General features: G+C 44.0%; 1 protein-coding gene across 18 annotated transcripts in view; it reads left to right on the top strand.

Moving 5' to 3' along the window:
- Positions 1–15,736, top strand: part of SIPA1L1 (signal induced proliferation associated 1 like 1) — a 335,579-nt gene that overhangs the window by 295,693 nt on the left and 24,150 nt on the right. For all 18 annotated transcript variants that reach the window (XM_075927311.2, XM_075927307.2, XM_075927300.2 and 15 more), the window contains 2 exons: positions 744–868; positions 11,313–11,431. In XM_075927311.2, the coding sequence (XP_075783426.2) occupies positions 744–868; positions 11,313–11,431 (244 nt within the window). The remainder of the gene's footprint in view (positions 1–743; positions 869–11,312; positions 11,432–15,736) is intronic.

The following is a 15,736-nucleotide window of genomic DNA, read 5'->3' as shown; positions in this document are numbered from 1 at the left end:
TGTATCAGCTTCACATTTAGCTGTCATGATTTACTGTCATCCAAATACAAGCATGCAAGAGAGTATGATTGTAAAGTTTATGCCATGTATAGGTATGACTGAACATTATTTGACAGTCTGTTGTCCAGAGACCTGGTGAGGCAATTTGAGGTAATGGATTGTCCTTGCTGTCTCTTCTGAGATTCATTTTTACTAGAACTAGGGAAGGGACCTTCTCAGCGGGTCCATTTGTGGAGCTCCCTTCTTGAGTCTCCTCAGTGGCTTTTACCAAACTTCTTAAGTCATGACTGTTTGGGTCCATTATTCTCTGACCATTTATCTCCATGATCACTTTCCACTTAACATGTGCAAATGAGAACTGGTCATTTAGTACGTAGGACCCATTTTTGGTTAAATAATTCTTTTTTAATTGAAACCAGGGATTCTTGAGCAGAGCTGTTCAGTTTAATGGTTTATAGGTGTGTGTGTGTGTGTGTGTGTGTGTGTGTGTGTGTGTGTGTGTGTGTGTGTGTGTGTGTGCGCGTGCGTACTGTATATTTTATATAAGAAATGGTAAGTGACCTCCCAACAACTGGGGGGAAAAAACCAAAACAATAGAAACCCTGCAAGCAGTATGTTTCTGAATTTCTTGGTCAAGTTACTTGATGTAAAAAAACCTGTTTTTCTGTAAGTACTTGTCTCCTACATGGGATTTAATCACAATTAAACTGTTGTTTACCTTTGTTTTGGGGACACTACAACAGGTTCGGAATGAGTCGTAGATCCCCTGCCTCCATTGACAGGCAAAGCACACAGACTGATACGAGTGGCAGCGGCAAATCCACACCTAGCTGGCAGAGGAGTGAGGATAGTATTGCTGACCAGATGGGTAGGTAATTAACTTCTGCAGTAAGCGAACAGTGTTAACTGCAAGGTGACTTTTGCAATCTATTTCTCTATGCAGTGAGAGAAGCTTCTAAAGCAATGTATTTCCCCTCTGTGAATGTTACTTTTACTCATGAGAGTAAATTATTATATACTCTGATATACTTAAGTCTGTGTCTTTGAGATTTCTGAGTATCACCTGAGGAAGAACTGAAGTCATTGTGAGGCTAATCCTTTCATAATTCACCCACTCTCAGGAAAACCCTGTCCTTAAGAAGTGGTTGAATAGACAGGGTTATTAGTTTATCTTGCTGTTGAAGCCTTGTTTCACCTCACCTATGCTCCCCGGTGCTTTGGCTTAGTTTAATTTTCTCTCAGTTTATCTTAGTACTTGTGATGTTTCTTTTCAAATTATGCCATATAAATGCAATTTGATTGTTTGATCATTGAAGCTATACAAATTCCATGTACAAAATGGAAAAATGAAATTAGTTTAAATAGTGACATTAATCTATAGCTTGGTTAGATTGCATTCCACCACTGTATACATTTCTTTGCATTTTTTAATTAAGTTGTCAGCTGAAGAAATATATGAACTACATAAAACAGCTGAGTATTAAAGATTTGCATTGTTAAACCCTTATTTGGAGTTTCCATACATAGTTCTTTTCCCTCCTTTATGTATTGCTGTTGTGCACTGAGATGACAACTTGACACTAGTTGATACCAATGAGAGTTTGACCCTCATACAAGTTTTGCCCTATAATAGCCAACGAGTTGCATTATTGCAATATGACTAGCTTGATCAAGCTAAAATTCCTAGTCTTAGGTTAAGAGGAATTTAGGACATTTTAGGACTAAGGAATTGAAGCTTCTTCTTTAAATCCATATCTTTCCCACCCTTATCTGCACATAAGATCTTACTGCATTGCATTCCTATATAAATGTGGTAGTCTTGAATATAGAATAAAGTATTCAGTGAGTGCAGCAGGAGTTTGGGAAGTGTAATGTGAGTCTCAGGTCTTGAACACGTACTTTGTTCCAGGAACTTCAGAACCGCATTGAGCTGTGTCTTATTAATGAAGCCATCTGTCGTCCCCTCCTCCTTTCTCCTTTTAACATGGAAAACCTGTGATTATATTCATCTGCTGTTCTCATTTTGACAGAATGCTTTTTAATTGCATATGTTTTGATACTGTTGTGATGGTAACGACACATGTAAAACTGATCTCTTGTTCAGAATTCTCTGCTATGTATTGGTGCTGGTACTGAATAGAGTTGCCAGTAAGTTTTGCTGTGAGACCATAAGTGCTATAGTATTGGCTTAAAGTGGGACAGGGAACCTCTGCCCACCTGCTTATTTTCAAGTCTCTATGCCATGGACCAGAAGCTCTGAGCCTCAGCACCCCCCTAAGGGGATGGAACCATGAGCGCCAATTTGCCCCGTTATGGGAGGGAAGCTAGGGTGCCAGGTTGGTCGGCTGTCCGTGTGGTCCATAGACATTGGGATGGTTGATCAGGGAAGCTCAGAATCTGCCTGTGCCTGCCCCCACAGGTCTCATTGGCTAGGAACTTCAGCCAGTGGGAGTAGTGCCTGTGGGCACAGGCAGTGCACACTGTGCAGAGCCACCTGGCCATATTGTGGCAGCTACCGGGAGCAACATGGTGCCAGGGCAAAGGGGAGGGAGCCTACTTAGCTCTGCAGCGCCACTGATCGAGAGTCAGCTGAGGTAAGTAGTGCCTGGCCAGGGTCCACTCCCCAACCACCGGCATCAGTCCTGAGCATCCACAACCCCACACCTCAGAGTTGCAGAATTGGGGGGACCATTACACATGGGAAAGAGGGCATATAGCTCCTGGCTTTTGGGGGGGAAGGTGGGAATGAGGGTACACACACAGCTCTTAGCATGGGGGAACCCTAATATAAGGAAAAGAGTAAATGGGGAACAGGCAAACTCCCCATGAGAGAGAAAAGAGAGAGAATAGGGGCAAACACAGAAAATAGGGGACCCTGAAATGGAGGCAGGGACAAATTGGGGCACATGCCTGGCAGCGGAAGACATTGGAAGAAGCTAGAGTGAGGGAAGGAGGGGACACAGAGCAATGGGAAAAGGGCAGCACACAGAGCCCTTGAGTGGGGAATAAGAGGGAAATGGGGAGCACACGGATGTGAAGAGAAAGGGAGAATGGAGGCTGCAGGGGAAGTAGGAATGGGGATGTACACGGAACTGCCAACATGGTGAGGGAGAAATGGGGAATCATGGGAAGACACATAGTGGGGGGAAGGGTCACACAGAACCCTAGGCAGCAGGGGAGACTAGTTGGCATTTCAGGGGAATCCCTGAAACTGGGAAATAGAAGGGTGGCATGTAGGGAGATTGTGAGATGAAATGGAGGGATGCAAGGAGCCCCTAGTAAGTGTGATAAGTTTAGCCTATGAAAGCTATGGAGCATGCGATCCTCTACTATTCTCAGTTCTTTGGGTTTTGTAAGCACAACTTTCTTTTAAATGTTGCATTTTAAAAATGTAGTGTTCAGTATCTCGATAAGGTCCATGTAAAGACCTATCACCAAGGCCCACTCAACTGAAAGATACACTTCTAGATCTTTGAAAGCAAATATATACTGCTGGGGAACCCGCCATGCAAGACCTTTATACTTCTATAGCCACCTTTCAGAAAAAAATTAACTGCTTTTCGTATTCAAACCTCTCTTTATCCACTTACCTGAAATTGATACAAGGCCCACTTAAACTGAGTACAAGTGTCCACACAGAGTGATCACCCACATTTTATTAATTCCATTTCTAAATTGTTTTAGTTAAATTGCTACAACTTCATCATGTAGATAAGGTGAAATATATGTTGTTTCTTCTTCACGTTATTGCAGACCTGGGTTGCACTCAGGTTTGCATGCACCTAGTGCACCAAAGCCAGAGAACTTTGCTTAGCAGTCCCTGTTGTGACAGCAGTTGCACCCAGTGTCTCTCCTAACTTCTTCCATGCTGGCATAAAGGTGCCACAGCTCTTTCCCCCCCCCCCCCTTCCCCTTCCCCCCCTCATTCTTTCTCACTACCCACGGCTTGAGTTGGACTTTACCTCTCAGTTGCTGCTAACAACAGTGAGATTGCCTCTAAATTATTTATCAATAATCTTGTAATCAGTTTGGGAATTAGTTCTGTCTAAATGATACGAAGTCCTCACCAGGGTTTAAGCTCCATTCTTTATGGGAGGTGGCATTTCAGAATAATGATCCCCATATACATGGTGTTGTGTTTTAGGAGAGAGATGTAATAAAGAGAGTGCCATTTGCCATTGCTTTTAGAAAAGCACTTAGGTTGTTTTTTACTTGTGTTTGAAACACAGCCTGTGTGGACCCAGATTCAGACTCTCCTTATCAGAGAAAAAGGGACCAAAATCCTTCATCTGCTCCCCTGAGGAAGAGAACTCATAAAACTAGTCAGAGCCACTCCAGGGTTCAGAGACACTTCTTCCTTTTCTAAGAGGAGTGTGGCACACTGCCATGTCTCAGTGAAGAGAGCCCCTTGGCTGCAGAGCTCAGTACACAAAACGTATTGCTCAGTATATAAAATAGAGCATAGAAGACATGCCATTTGATAGACAGTCTTTGTTTTCTGAAAAGACACATGGGAGGATTTTTTAAATTTTTTTTTAATTTTATTTTTATTTTTAAAGAACTCCAGGGCTATGTTACAGTTTTTCTCAGGGTATCCTCCAGCTGAAATTGGTCCATGCCAAACTAATTCTCATTGCACTAGGTTGACCAAGACTGTGCTGATACTTTGACCTCATTCAAACACTCTGATCTCTTCCTCAGTTTTCCATCCAAATGACTCAACACCATGGCATTGAGCCGTGTTACACTTCACAGCAGGTATTCTGGAAGGCTAGTTCAGAAGCAAGATCCATGTTTAGAAGCAGATAGGAGAGGCAGGATTACTTATTTGGCTAAGTAGAAACGATTTTGCAGTTTGGAGAGTAAGAGAATTGAAGCAATGTTGACTTGTGTTCGGGAGATTTGCATTACTTATTACACTTGAAGTCCTTGGATCTGGATTTTATCTTGTGGAGGGGCTCCTTGGCAACAGTCTTGGCATTCTGTCCTCCAGTCTAAGAGAGGTCAGTTTTCTCAAACCTAATAGTAGTGAGATTTCTGAAATGCACTATCTACCTTTTTCCTCCTGTTACAGGAAACAGTCTCTGTGTGGGACTTGAATACTGTACTGGTTGGCTTCATGGGTCTTCCATTTGAGTTAGTAGAATCATGCTTGATGTCTCTCATTTCCCCAGAGACAGCGTTACTTATTGCTATAACTTTTGCAAAAAGAACAAACAAACTGCATGCCTACTTGATATGGTCTGTATTTACACAGTACTTCAAAGAGAAAGTGTTCATGAGGTCACATTCAATGTTTTTGTCCAAAATAGTTTTGTAGTTTCATCTTAACCGTGCTATATACTTACCTGTATTCTTTCCTAATGCACACTTAAATGCAGATGAGCAGCAGCGTCCTACTTTAGATATGAGATGGTTCCTGACATTTTGTTTGGAAAGAATTAAATAATTTTGTTCATTGCCATCTCCAGCTCTTCATCTCTTCAGTGAGTCAGTTGAAAGGTCAGCCAGTATTGGTGCAGATGATTTCCATGTTGATAACTTCCTGCTTTACCACAGCTCCATGGAATTGCTCAGACCACAACCCTACAGTCTCTATGTTCTTATTTAACAAGGCAGGGACTCAAGCCTCATCTATGGGAAAGAGGGCATATTGGGTCTTTTGAGTGATGTTCCAGTCTTATACATTTCCAGAGCTGTGGCATGGTTTTCTGTACGTATTTTTGCTAAGCCTTATGTGATTACCACAGCATCTAGACCAGTGTTTCTTAAACTGTGTTCCTCATAAAAAAAATATTGTTTGGTGTTCCTCGGTCTTAAAAAGTTTAAGAAACACTGATCTAGACCATATAGGAAAGAAGGTTTCTAGTCATTGTTTATTTGCTACCAGTAATGTTTGTGAGTTGCCTCAGTGGAATACCACGCTGCTAACAGATGAAGGAAAAAATGGTTACTTACCTGTATTATAACTTGTTCTTCAAGATATGGGTGCAGATGTGAACTCCACAACCCACCCTTTGTTGTAGTCCTGGATTCTGGTGCAAAGGAACTGAGGGTGCTTGTGGTAGTGCTGCTCTTAGGCCATGTCCATACTGACAGATGTAAAGCACTGGCAGTTACAGTACTGCTCACGAAGTGCAGCCCAAAAATGCTATTGGGTGACCACACTGTCAGCCACCAGCACATTAGTGTGGCCACACATGTGGCACCTGCAGTATCTTTCAGAGCGGTGCATTCTGGGCAGCTGTCCTGCAGAGCACCTCTTCCTCTTCTGCCGCAGAGTATTGTAGGGAGACATAGTGAATCTTGGGTTCTGTCCCAGTGCCCAATGGTGCATCGCTTTGCATCCCAGCAACTCCTGCACTTCCATCCACTTTGGAGCCATCTTTCAACAGCTTCTGTGCTGCACATTCTCCCTCCCCAGTGTGCAAGAATGGATCCCCAGCTGTTGATGAAAATGTTGGCAGATCTCACTACAAGTTGAACCTCTCTTAACTGGAACTCTCTGGTTCGGCAAGGTCCCTGGTCCAGAAGGAACAGGGGTGTTCCAGGACAAGAAAGTCCCGTGGAGGGCTAGTGGCTGGAAGCCCTGCAATGGGGCTGGAGCCCAGTAGCAGGGCTACCCTATGGCAGTGAAACTGGGAGCCCAGCATCAGGGCTTTCTTCCAGTGGTGGCCCTGGGTCGAGACTGAGGAGCCGAAGGTAATGGGGCCGTGCAGCAGGGCTGGAGCTTGGCAGCAGGACTGCTGCTTTGGTAGCAAAACTGCGGAGCAAGACCCAGGAGGCAGTTGGGTTGCCTGGTGGTAGGGTCGGGAACCCAGCAGCACATCCAGGAATCTGGCAGCCCCACTGCCGTCCAGTAGCACAGCAGTGCACAGCATGACTAGGAGTCAGCGGGGCTGCCCATTGGGGCTGGGAGCCGGATCGCGAGGCTGCCTGGCACTGGGGCCAGGAACCCAAGAGTGGGGCTACCTTGCGGGGCAGCAAAGAGCCCAGCAACCCCACTGTCACTCGGCAGAACTGCTCAGTGGGGCTGTCCAGTACTGAGTGGTGGGGATCACTTCACCATGCAAGTCTGGGATGACAAGCAGTGGCTGCAGAACTTTTGGATGAGGAAAGATACTTCATGGGATGGTGTTCTGAGTTCACCCCCACCCTGAGGCACAAGGTCAGATGAATGAGAGCTGCCCTACAAGTGGAGAAGTGTGTGGCAATCGCAGTGTTGAAGATGGCTACTCCAGAGAGCTTTTGCTTAGTCATTGATCATTTCTGAGTGAGAAAGTTGACCATTGGACTCATGCTGATGGAAGAGGGCAGGGCTATCAAGCACATCCTGTTCCAAAAGACCATGAGACCATGACTGTGGGCAACGTGCATGAAATTGTGAATGGCTTTGCATGGATGGGCTTCTCAAACTGCAGAGGGACAATAGATGGCACACACATTCCAATTCTGGCACCAGATCACCTGGCCTCTGTGTATATTAACTGCAAGGGGCACTTCTCAATAGTTCTGCAGATGCTTGTGGATGACCTTGGTCGTTTCACAGACATTAATACAGGCTGGTTCAGAAAGATGCATGATGCAAGATACACTCATCTTTCAGAACACTGGCCTATTCAGGAAGATGCCCATTGGGATCCTTGGAGACCCTGCCTATCCGTTAATGCCATGACTCATGAAACCATACATGGGAAGTCTTCAAAGAAGCAAGGAGCAATTCAATAACAGGTTGAGCAGGTGCAGAATGATTGTGGAGTGTGCTTTTGGCCATTTGAAGGCTTACTGGTTATGTTTGACCTGGAAGCTGGACTTGGCTGATAATATCCCTATATTTATCGCCACATGCTGAATACCTCATAATATTTGTGGAGGGAAAGGTGAAAGCTTTACTGAGGGCTGGCTCACTGCGGCACAGCACCTGGAGGGTGAGTTTGAACAGCCCAAGACCAGAGCTATTGGAAGAGCACAGTGCAGGGACATAAACATCAGGGATTTCTTGAAGCAGGGATTTGATGCTGAAAGTCAGTAAAACTGGTTGCTATGTGTGAGTGCAGTGGCTGCATTGCTAGTGGGTTACTTTCACCAGTCCATGCACTGGACTTAGTGCTATACTTACCTTAGCTTTGCTGGAGTACTCTTACTTGTTTGCTTTCATGTAATGGAATAAAGATTTATTTGAAACACATGAATTTCATTTATTAATCACAAAGTAAATGTAGGTCACCTGTGAAGCATGAAACAAGCATTTGACTGTGAGAAACAGGGAGGGAGAGGCAGGAGGTGAGGCATGGCCTGAGAATGTCACAGGTTTATATATGTCCACAGTTCATATGCAGCCCCGCTGTCTGAAGTGCTATGGAAGGGCATCTGTAGTTCATCAGGTTAAGCTGCTTGTGGATTGGTGTTGAGTGCATCAGCAGCCTGTGGGAATCTGCATGGGTGGAGGTTGGGCAGGCAGATGTGCAGTGTGTCAGATGGCCTGTGGAGACTGCATTGGCAGTGATAAGGGATGTATTGGAAAAAGTTTTGGGAGACTGGCTATAGGAGGGACCGGTGATGCAGCTGCTCCATTTGCAGTGCCTCCCGCATGTTTGCTTGACAGTCCATAATACTTAGGAAGTGCTGCATGCTCTTCTTCCTCTCTCTCCTGTTGCTGTCCCTGCACTCCTTCAGTTCCTTGTGTTCAGCATCAACATAGCTCAGGGCATCTCGTAAAATCTCTTATCTAATCTTTCTTGGGGACTTCTGTGCCTGTCTCAGATGCTCTGCAGGAAGTAGAACTTCCTGAGACTGGCATTCCGAGGCTGGCGCTATCAAGGACAAAAATGCAACGTGTCACAGAAGGCCCATTGTTAACACTCGACACAACACTGCTCCAACCGCTTTGAAACACACTGTCCACATACCTAGTACTGCCTGGATGTGTACAGTGTGTGTACCTAACATACAAGAACCCCACAATGATGAGTCACTATTAAAGGCATCAAAGGGAAACCCTAAGTGCAGCAGGATAGAGGAAAGAGCCAGGGAAACACTTGCTGTAGCAGTAAGTGGGGGATATCCCTTCGTGCAGCTGGCCAGGGAAAGAGCACAGGAACCCCTTTCTGCAAAATTCCTTGGGGTAGCCAGGCAGAGTGCCAAGGAACAGGAGTTATCATTCATGCATGGCCATACTGTGTTCTGGGCAGGAGTGAACAGTGCAGAGCAAAATTTTTAATAATGGCCAGTCATTTCCACGGGCTGTGTTCAATCTGGAAACATTTCGCTGCTTCAGGTGAGCAAGGAAGCAAAATAGGGTCTCTTACCTGACTGCAGATTCCGCACGGGACCATATGCAGCTTGTCTTTGTGCAGCGATTGTCCCCTCCAGTCTGGTGATGGCACAGTGGCCAGGGAATGTCGCCTTCATATTTGTTCTGCCAGATAATCTGAGAAGGTTGGCATGGCAGCTGCATGAAGCTTTCAATGAGGTCAGTAAGGCAGGTTACCAAGAAGTATGAGATTTCATCAATGGTCTGATCGCTATCTGACCAGAACCCAGTCTCCTTTCTGTAACTTTCCCACTCCTAGCAAGTTGCTTGAGGGCTTTCCCAACCACTTACAAGTTGCATCATCTGCAGCCTCCGAGGACTACGAGTGGCTTGCCTTTCCTGGGGTACAAAACAGCTCCCGTCTGCAAGCCTCTGCAGATGCAGTCGTCCTCTTGCTCTGGGTCCCTCTCCCCCTGAACACACTTGGCCACAACTTCCTACTCCTGGCTCGGTTCACTGCCAATTGCCTCCTGAAACCCTGAAGTATTCACAGGGGTCTTCGGAGTGGAGTTGGGGTCACCTCCAAGTATATCATCCAGTTCTTCGTAGTACCTGCAAGTAGTGGGCACAGCACCAGAACGGTGGTTTGCTTCCCACTTGCGGTAAGTGTTTTGCAGCCCCATCACTTTGGCCCTGCACTGCAGTGTGTCCTGGTCATGGCCACTTTTAGTCAGGCATCTAGAGATGTGCCTGTAGATATTGTAATTCCTACGCCTGGAGCACAGCTGGCACTGGAAAGCCTCCTCTCCCCAAATGTTGATGAGGTCTAGCATGTCGGCATGACTCCAAGCCGGTGATCTCTTGGTGTGTGGAGCAGGACAGCTGGAAAGATGTGCTGAGAACACACCACATATCACCAAGTGAACAGAATGTAAGGGCTTGTGTTGGTTAGCTGGTTGCTCACCTGAGCAGGGCAGTAGAGTTCAAACAGATGACCAGAGAGGCCAGACCAGTCATTGTGGGGAGGGTGCTGGAGGCAAATCAGGACACAGCAGTACATCACGGGGTCCACATTGTTACCTCAGTGCACTATCCAGAGTGCAGCAAGCTCTCCGCTTCTCACAGAGGTGGTTTACCTAGAGTTAGCGTGGCATTAGTGTGCACTAAGTACCATGCCAGTGTGGACGTTGCAAATGTTACAGTGCTGGGGGCTGATTTACTGCACAGTAACTTGCCACTGTAGACTTGACCTCAGTTATCCATGGAAGTGACTGAGACCTAGAAGACATGAACATTACCCAAATGGATACTACTAAGCAAAGTGTGCTGGTTTCCTTGAGCTGGGCACAGATACACCTGTGTGGAACACACATCTGCACCCACATCTCAAAGAACAAGTTACACAACAGGTAAGTAACCAGTTTTTCATCGAGTATAGTCAAAACCATTGAGTGGCCTGGAAACAATTCAACAGACACTGCTATTTAGTACTACACAATAGAGTCTTTTAGAGATGTTGATTTACAGATGGTTTGAGTGGGGAAATACTTGGGGTACTTCTACGAGATATGCTTGAAGTTCAAAGGGGAAGTAAATGTGTATAATTAAGTGATCACTGTAATGCCTGTTCTCTTTTGCTTACAGTACAACTAAACAAGGATGGACCTCAAGCTTTCTAATTTATTATCTCCTGACAAAGTGAACAAAGATTAATTCATTTTCAGAGAATGCCAGCACCTGGGTTAATATCCTGTCCCCATCCTCTTGGACGCTTGGGGCACAGTCCTCACCCAATGTAATATTCATGGTTCCATTGACTTCAGTGAAGCTGTACTTATTTACTGTGGGTGACGATTTGGCCCTTGGTTTTTTACATGTTTGTATACCACACGTTTTGTATTTTCAAATAAATTTACAACTGAACATCATAAAGTTTTGATTAATGACAGCAACTAAGAAAATCAAACTATAACATCAGATTTTAAGTTTTCTTAATTTGTCACATATGCCCTCACAGTGCACATATTTTGTAAGTGCAATGTTGTTTGCTGTATTGCAGAACCAACATGCCATCTCCCAGCTGTATCAAAAGTATTGCCATCCTTCAGAGACAGCCCCAGTGGAAGACTCATAAGGCAGGATCCTGTCGTTCACTTGTCTCCAAATAAGCAGGGTCATGTAAGTTAACATTAAAAATTATTTTTAAATGTTTGACTCTATTCCTGCCCAAAAAAACTGGGGTATAGTTCAAAGGCAAAGTACTTTTCAAAAACATAATTATAAAATCAGCTAAAACCCATATACTCCTGTTAGAATATGGTGGAGGCAACAAAGCAGATCTGTTGCCCTTTTCAAGAACCCAGAAGCTAAGCACAGCTTTAATAGCAAATTTATTAGCAGAAGCATTTTACATTTTATAGAAGTTTTTGCTATTAAAGCAGGTTTTTAGTTTGGTACCTGGTGATGAGCAGAAGATTTGTGGGAACTTGGATTATTCCAAAGGTATGTATCTTTTATAAATCCACATAGCTAGTCCCATGCTACACATGCAAGTCTTGGGAACTTACCAACGCGCTTCTTGGGGCTTGATGCGACAATCCATATATATACATTGAACATAAGAACAGCCATACTCTGTCAGACCAAAGGTCCATCTACTCCAGTATCCTGACTTACAGCAGTGACCCAGAGGGAATGAACAGAACAGGCATTCATCATGTTGTCCATCCCCTAGCATCCAATCCCAGCTCTAGCATACTGAGGCTAGGGACACCATTCCTGCCCATTCTGGCTAGTAGTCACTGTTGGACCTGTCCCTCATGAATTTATCTATTTCTTTTTTGAACTCTGTTATAGTCTTGGACTTTACAATGTCCTCTGGCAAGGAGTTCCACAGGTTGATTAGGCTTTATGTGAAGAATATTTATTTTGTTTGTTTTAAACCTATTGTCATTTATTTAATTTGGTGGTAACTCCTAGCTCTTGTGTTATGGGAAGGAGTAAATAACATTTTTTCATTCACTTTTTCTACACCAGTCATGATTTTATAGAACTCCATCATATATCCCTCAAAGTCCTCTCTTTCCCAAGCTAAAAAGACCCAGTTTTATTAATCTCTGCTCATATGGCAGTCATTCCATGTCCAGATGTGGGCATACCATGGATTTATGAAAAGACAATAAGATATTTTCTGTTCTATTATCTATCCCTTTCTTAATGAGTTCCAACATTCACAGTTGCTGCACATTGAGTGGATATTTTCCAAAAACTATCCACAATATCTCCAAGATTTTTTACTTAAGTGGTACCAGCTAATTTAGACCCCATCATTTTATATGTATTTTTGGGATTTTGTTTTCCAAGATGGATTGCTTTGCATTTATCAACATTGAATTTTATCTGCCCAGTCACCCTTTTTTTAAAGATCCTTTTGAAGCTCTTTGCAGCCTGCTGTGGTCTTAACTATCTTGAGCGATTTTGTATCATCTGAAAATTTTGCCACTTCACTGATTACTCATTTTTCCAGATCATTTATGATTATGATGAATAGGATTGGTTCCAGTACAAATTCTCTAGTTACCTCTTTCCATTCTGAAAACTGATAATTTATTCTTACCCATTGTTTTCTGGTTTTTACTCAGTTATCGGTCCACATGCTTGTTGACTTCCTCAAAGAATTCTACTAGATTGATGAGACATGATTTCCCTTTTCAAAAACCCTGTTGACTCTTCCTCAACAAATCATGTACATCTAGGTGTCTGACAATTCTGTTCTTTATAATAGTTTCAACCACTTTTCCTGGTACTGAGGTTAGCCATACCAGCATGCATTTTCTAGGATCACCCCTGGAGCCCTTTTTAAAAATTGGAATCATCTTAGCTATCTTTCTGGCTTCCCCCCTCACCCCCCCCCCCCCCGTGTCCCCCTGCTTTTTGAGGCCTTTTCTCTCCCCACCTCTAGCGCTGCATCCAAGGGCGGGGGTGATGATTTGGGGGCAGGAGGCTTTTTACTTGGTCTGGTGGCAGGCAAGATGGCAAGCCCCAGCCCTGCTGGCCACTCTCTTGGTGATGTGGCTGCCTCCAATGGTCACTCTGCAGTATACTTCTGCCCTGCGCTCACTGCCCCCCAGTGGCCACTTTGAGTATCGAGTCCCTCCTCTCTGCTTCCTCTCTTTCAATGTTATGGAAAACAGTTCCATTCCTAGCACTTTCTATTTTCCTGGCACAACCAAACCCTTTTAAGTTAGGAGAAGAGGAAGCTACATACCAAATTTGGTGGCCGTAGCTTTTTATCTTTTAGGAGGAGTTCTTGAACAAATGGACTCACAGACAGACAGATTCACTCTAAGATATATAGATAGATATAATGGCAAGGCATCTCTTTTCTTGCGTTACCCTTAGTATTTCTCCCCTTCTGGCAAGGGTAGGCCTGGGGTAATCAGTCTCCCTCAGTCAGGGTTTGCCTTCTTCCTTGGATGTTCCTGTGGCTATATCTTTAGCATAGGCCTGAGAGTAAGCCTAAGGGCTACTCTTTCCCCATTCAAAAAGGGAAATAGTTCCATTGACCCAAAGAGTGATATCTTTCCTTATCTTTTCACTGGGATGTTATTTTTTCTGTTGTCTGTCCCAAGGTCTCAGTCCTTCCTCTAGCTGGCACTCGGCCTTGTCTGATTATACTTTCCTGCTGCTGCTAGCCTGGTAACAGCTGGTTGGTTGGTTAATCAGTCTCTCCTCCCTTTCTCTCACCGGAGGAGGGGTTTATAAGGTCTTAGGGAGCCCTAAATTGTGTTCAGATGTCTCTAATTAACCTGAGGTAATCCCTTCTCAGTTTGTAGAAAAATAGGACTTTACCATTTTAGGGTTCACATAGTTGTCTTCCACTACTCTCATGCATTCCTCTGATCTGACTCTGTCTATAGATAGATAATTTCTTGATTATACAGTTATCTATTCTAAATTGCTTGATTATGCTGAAATGATCAACTATATTGACTTATACACAACTAACATTCTCATCCAGATGTTTGTTTACTATTTGCTATTGCTCAGTTGGGCTGATAGCATCACTGGATCCCTGGCCAAGATGATGGGGGGGCTCTGCTCTGCACTCCCAGAAGAGGTGGGATTGAAGCTAGGGAGCCCTCAGCACCACTCAGAGAGCCCCACACGTTACCCAAACAGTCCTCTGTGGGGTTGGTTGCAAAAGCCGATGCAGAACCCACAGGGGCAAGGTGGCCGGGGGATGCCCAGGAATCTCCACCTTCTTCCTCATCCTCTTCTATTTAAATCTGCCTTTCCTCAGGCACCAGCATTCAAGATTAAACAAAAAAAGTATTTCTACTATTTTTCATTTAAAGTGTACAGTATTTCAGCTACATTATGGGTTAAATAAGCTTTTGTGAACCTAGATGGTTTAGCATGGGAACCTAACCACCATTTATAATATTTTCTCTATGGGAAAATATGTTCTGAATTCCAAACAGCCAACTTACAAACAAACTTTTGGAATAGAACCCTTTCATAAGTTGGGGACTTGCTCTATCTGTATTTCTTAGACCTTGGCTCAGAACCTGAGCTGTGCTTGTGCAATGGGATCTGTTGAGAGTGGAACAGTTTGGGATGGAGGGATATGTCTCTTGTATAATGTATAGCAGTTTCAGATATGATACTGTCTCGCATGACCTTCTTATCAATAAATTAGGTAAATACAACCTAGATGGGGTTACTATAAGGTAGTACTGGTAGAACTGGCTGGATAACCGTTCTCAGAGAGTAGTTATTAATGGTTCACAATCCTGCTGGAGGGGCGTAACAAGTGAAGTTCCTCAGGGGTCTGTTTTGGGACTGGTTCCATTCAATATCATCATCAATGATTTAGATGATGGCATAGAGAGTAAGCGTATTAAGTTTGCAGATGATACGAAGCTGGAAGGGGTTGCAACTGCCTTGGAGATTAGGGTCATAATTCAAAATGATCTGAGCAAACTAGAGAAATGGTCTGAGGTAAATAGGATGATGTTTAATAAGGCAAATGCAAAGTACTCCACTTAGAAAGGAACAATCAGTTTCACACATACAGAATGGGAAGTGACTGTCTAGGATGGAGTACTGCTGACAGGGATCTAGGGATTATAGTGCACCACAAGCTAAATATGAACCAACAGTGTGAAACTGTTGCAAAAAAAGCAAACATGATTCTGGGATGCATTAACAGGAATGTTGTGAACAAGACACAAGAAGTCATTCTTCCACTCTACTCTGTGCTGATTAGGCCTCAGTTGGAATATTGTGTCCAATTCTGGGCATTACATTTCAAGAAAGATGTGGCGAAATAGGAGAAGGTCCAGAGAAGAGCAACAAGAATGATTAAAGGTCTAGAGAACATGACCTATGAAGGAAGACTGAAAGAATTGGGCCTGTTTAGTTTGGAAAAGAGGAGACCGAGGGGGAACATGATAGCATTTTTCAAGTATTTAAAAGGGT

This window comes from Pelodiscus sinensis, chromosome 5 (assembly GCF_052426305.1).
Source record: "Pelodiscus sinensis isolate ZL-2025 chromosome 5, ASM5242630v1, whole genome shotgun sequence".
Classification (NCBI taxonomy): Eukaryota; Metazoa; Chordata; order Testudines; family Trionychidae; genus Pelodiscus; species Pelodiscus sinensis.
Note: the sequence above shows the minus strand (reverse complement) of the source record. Positions and strands in the feature narration are given on the sequence as shown.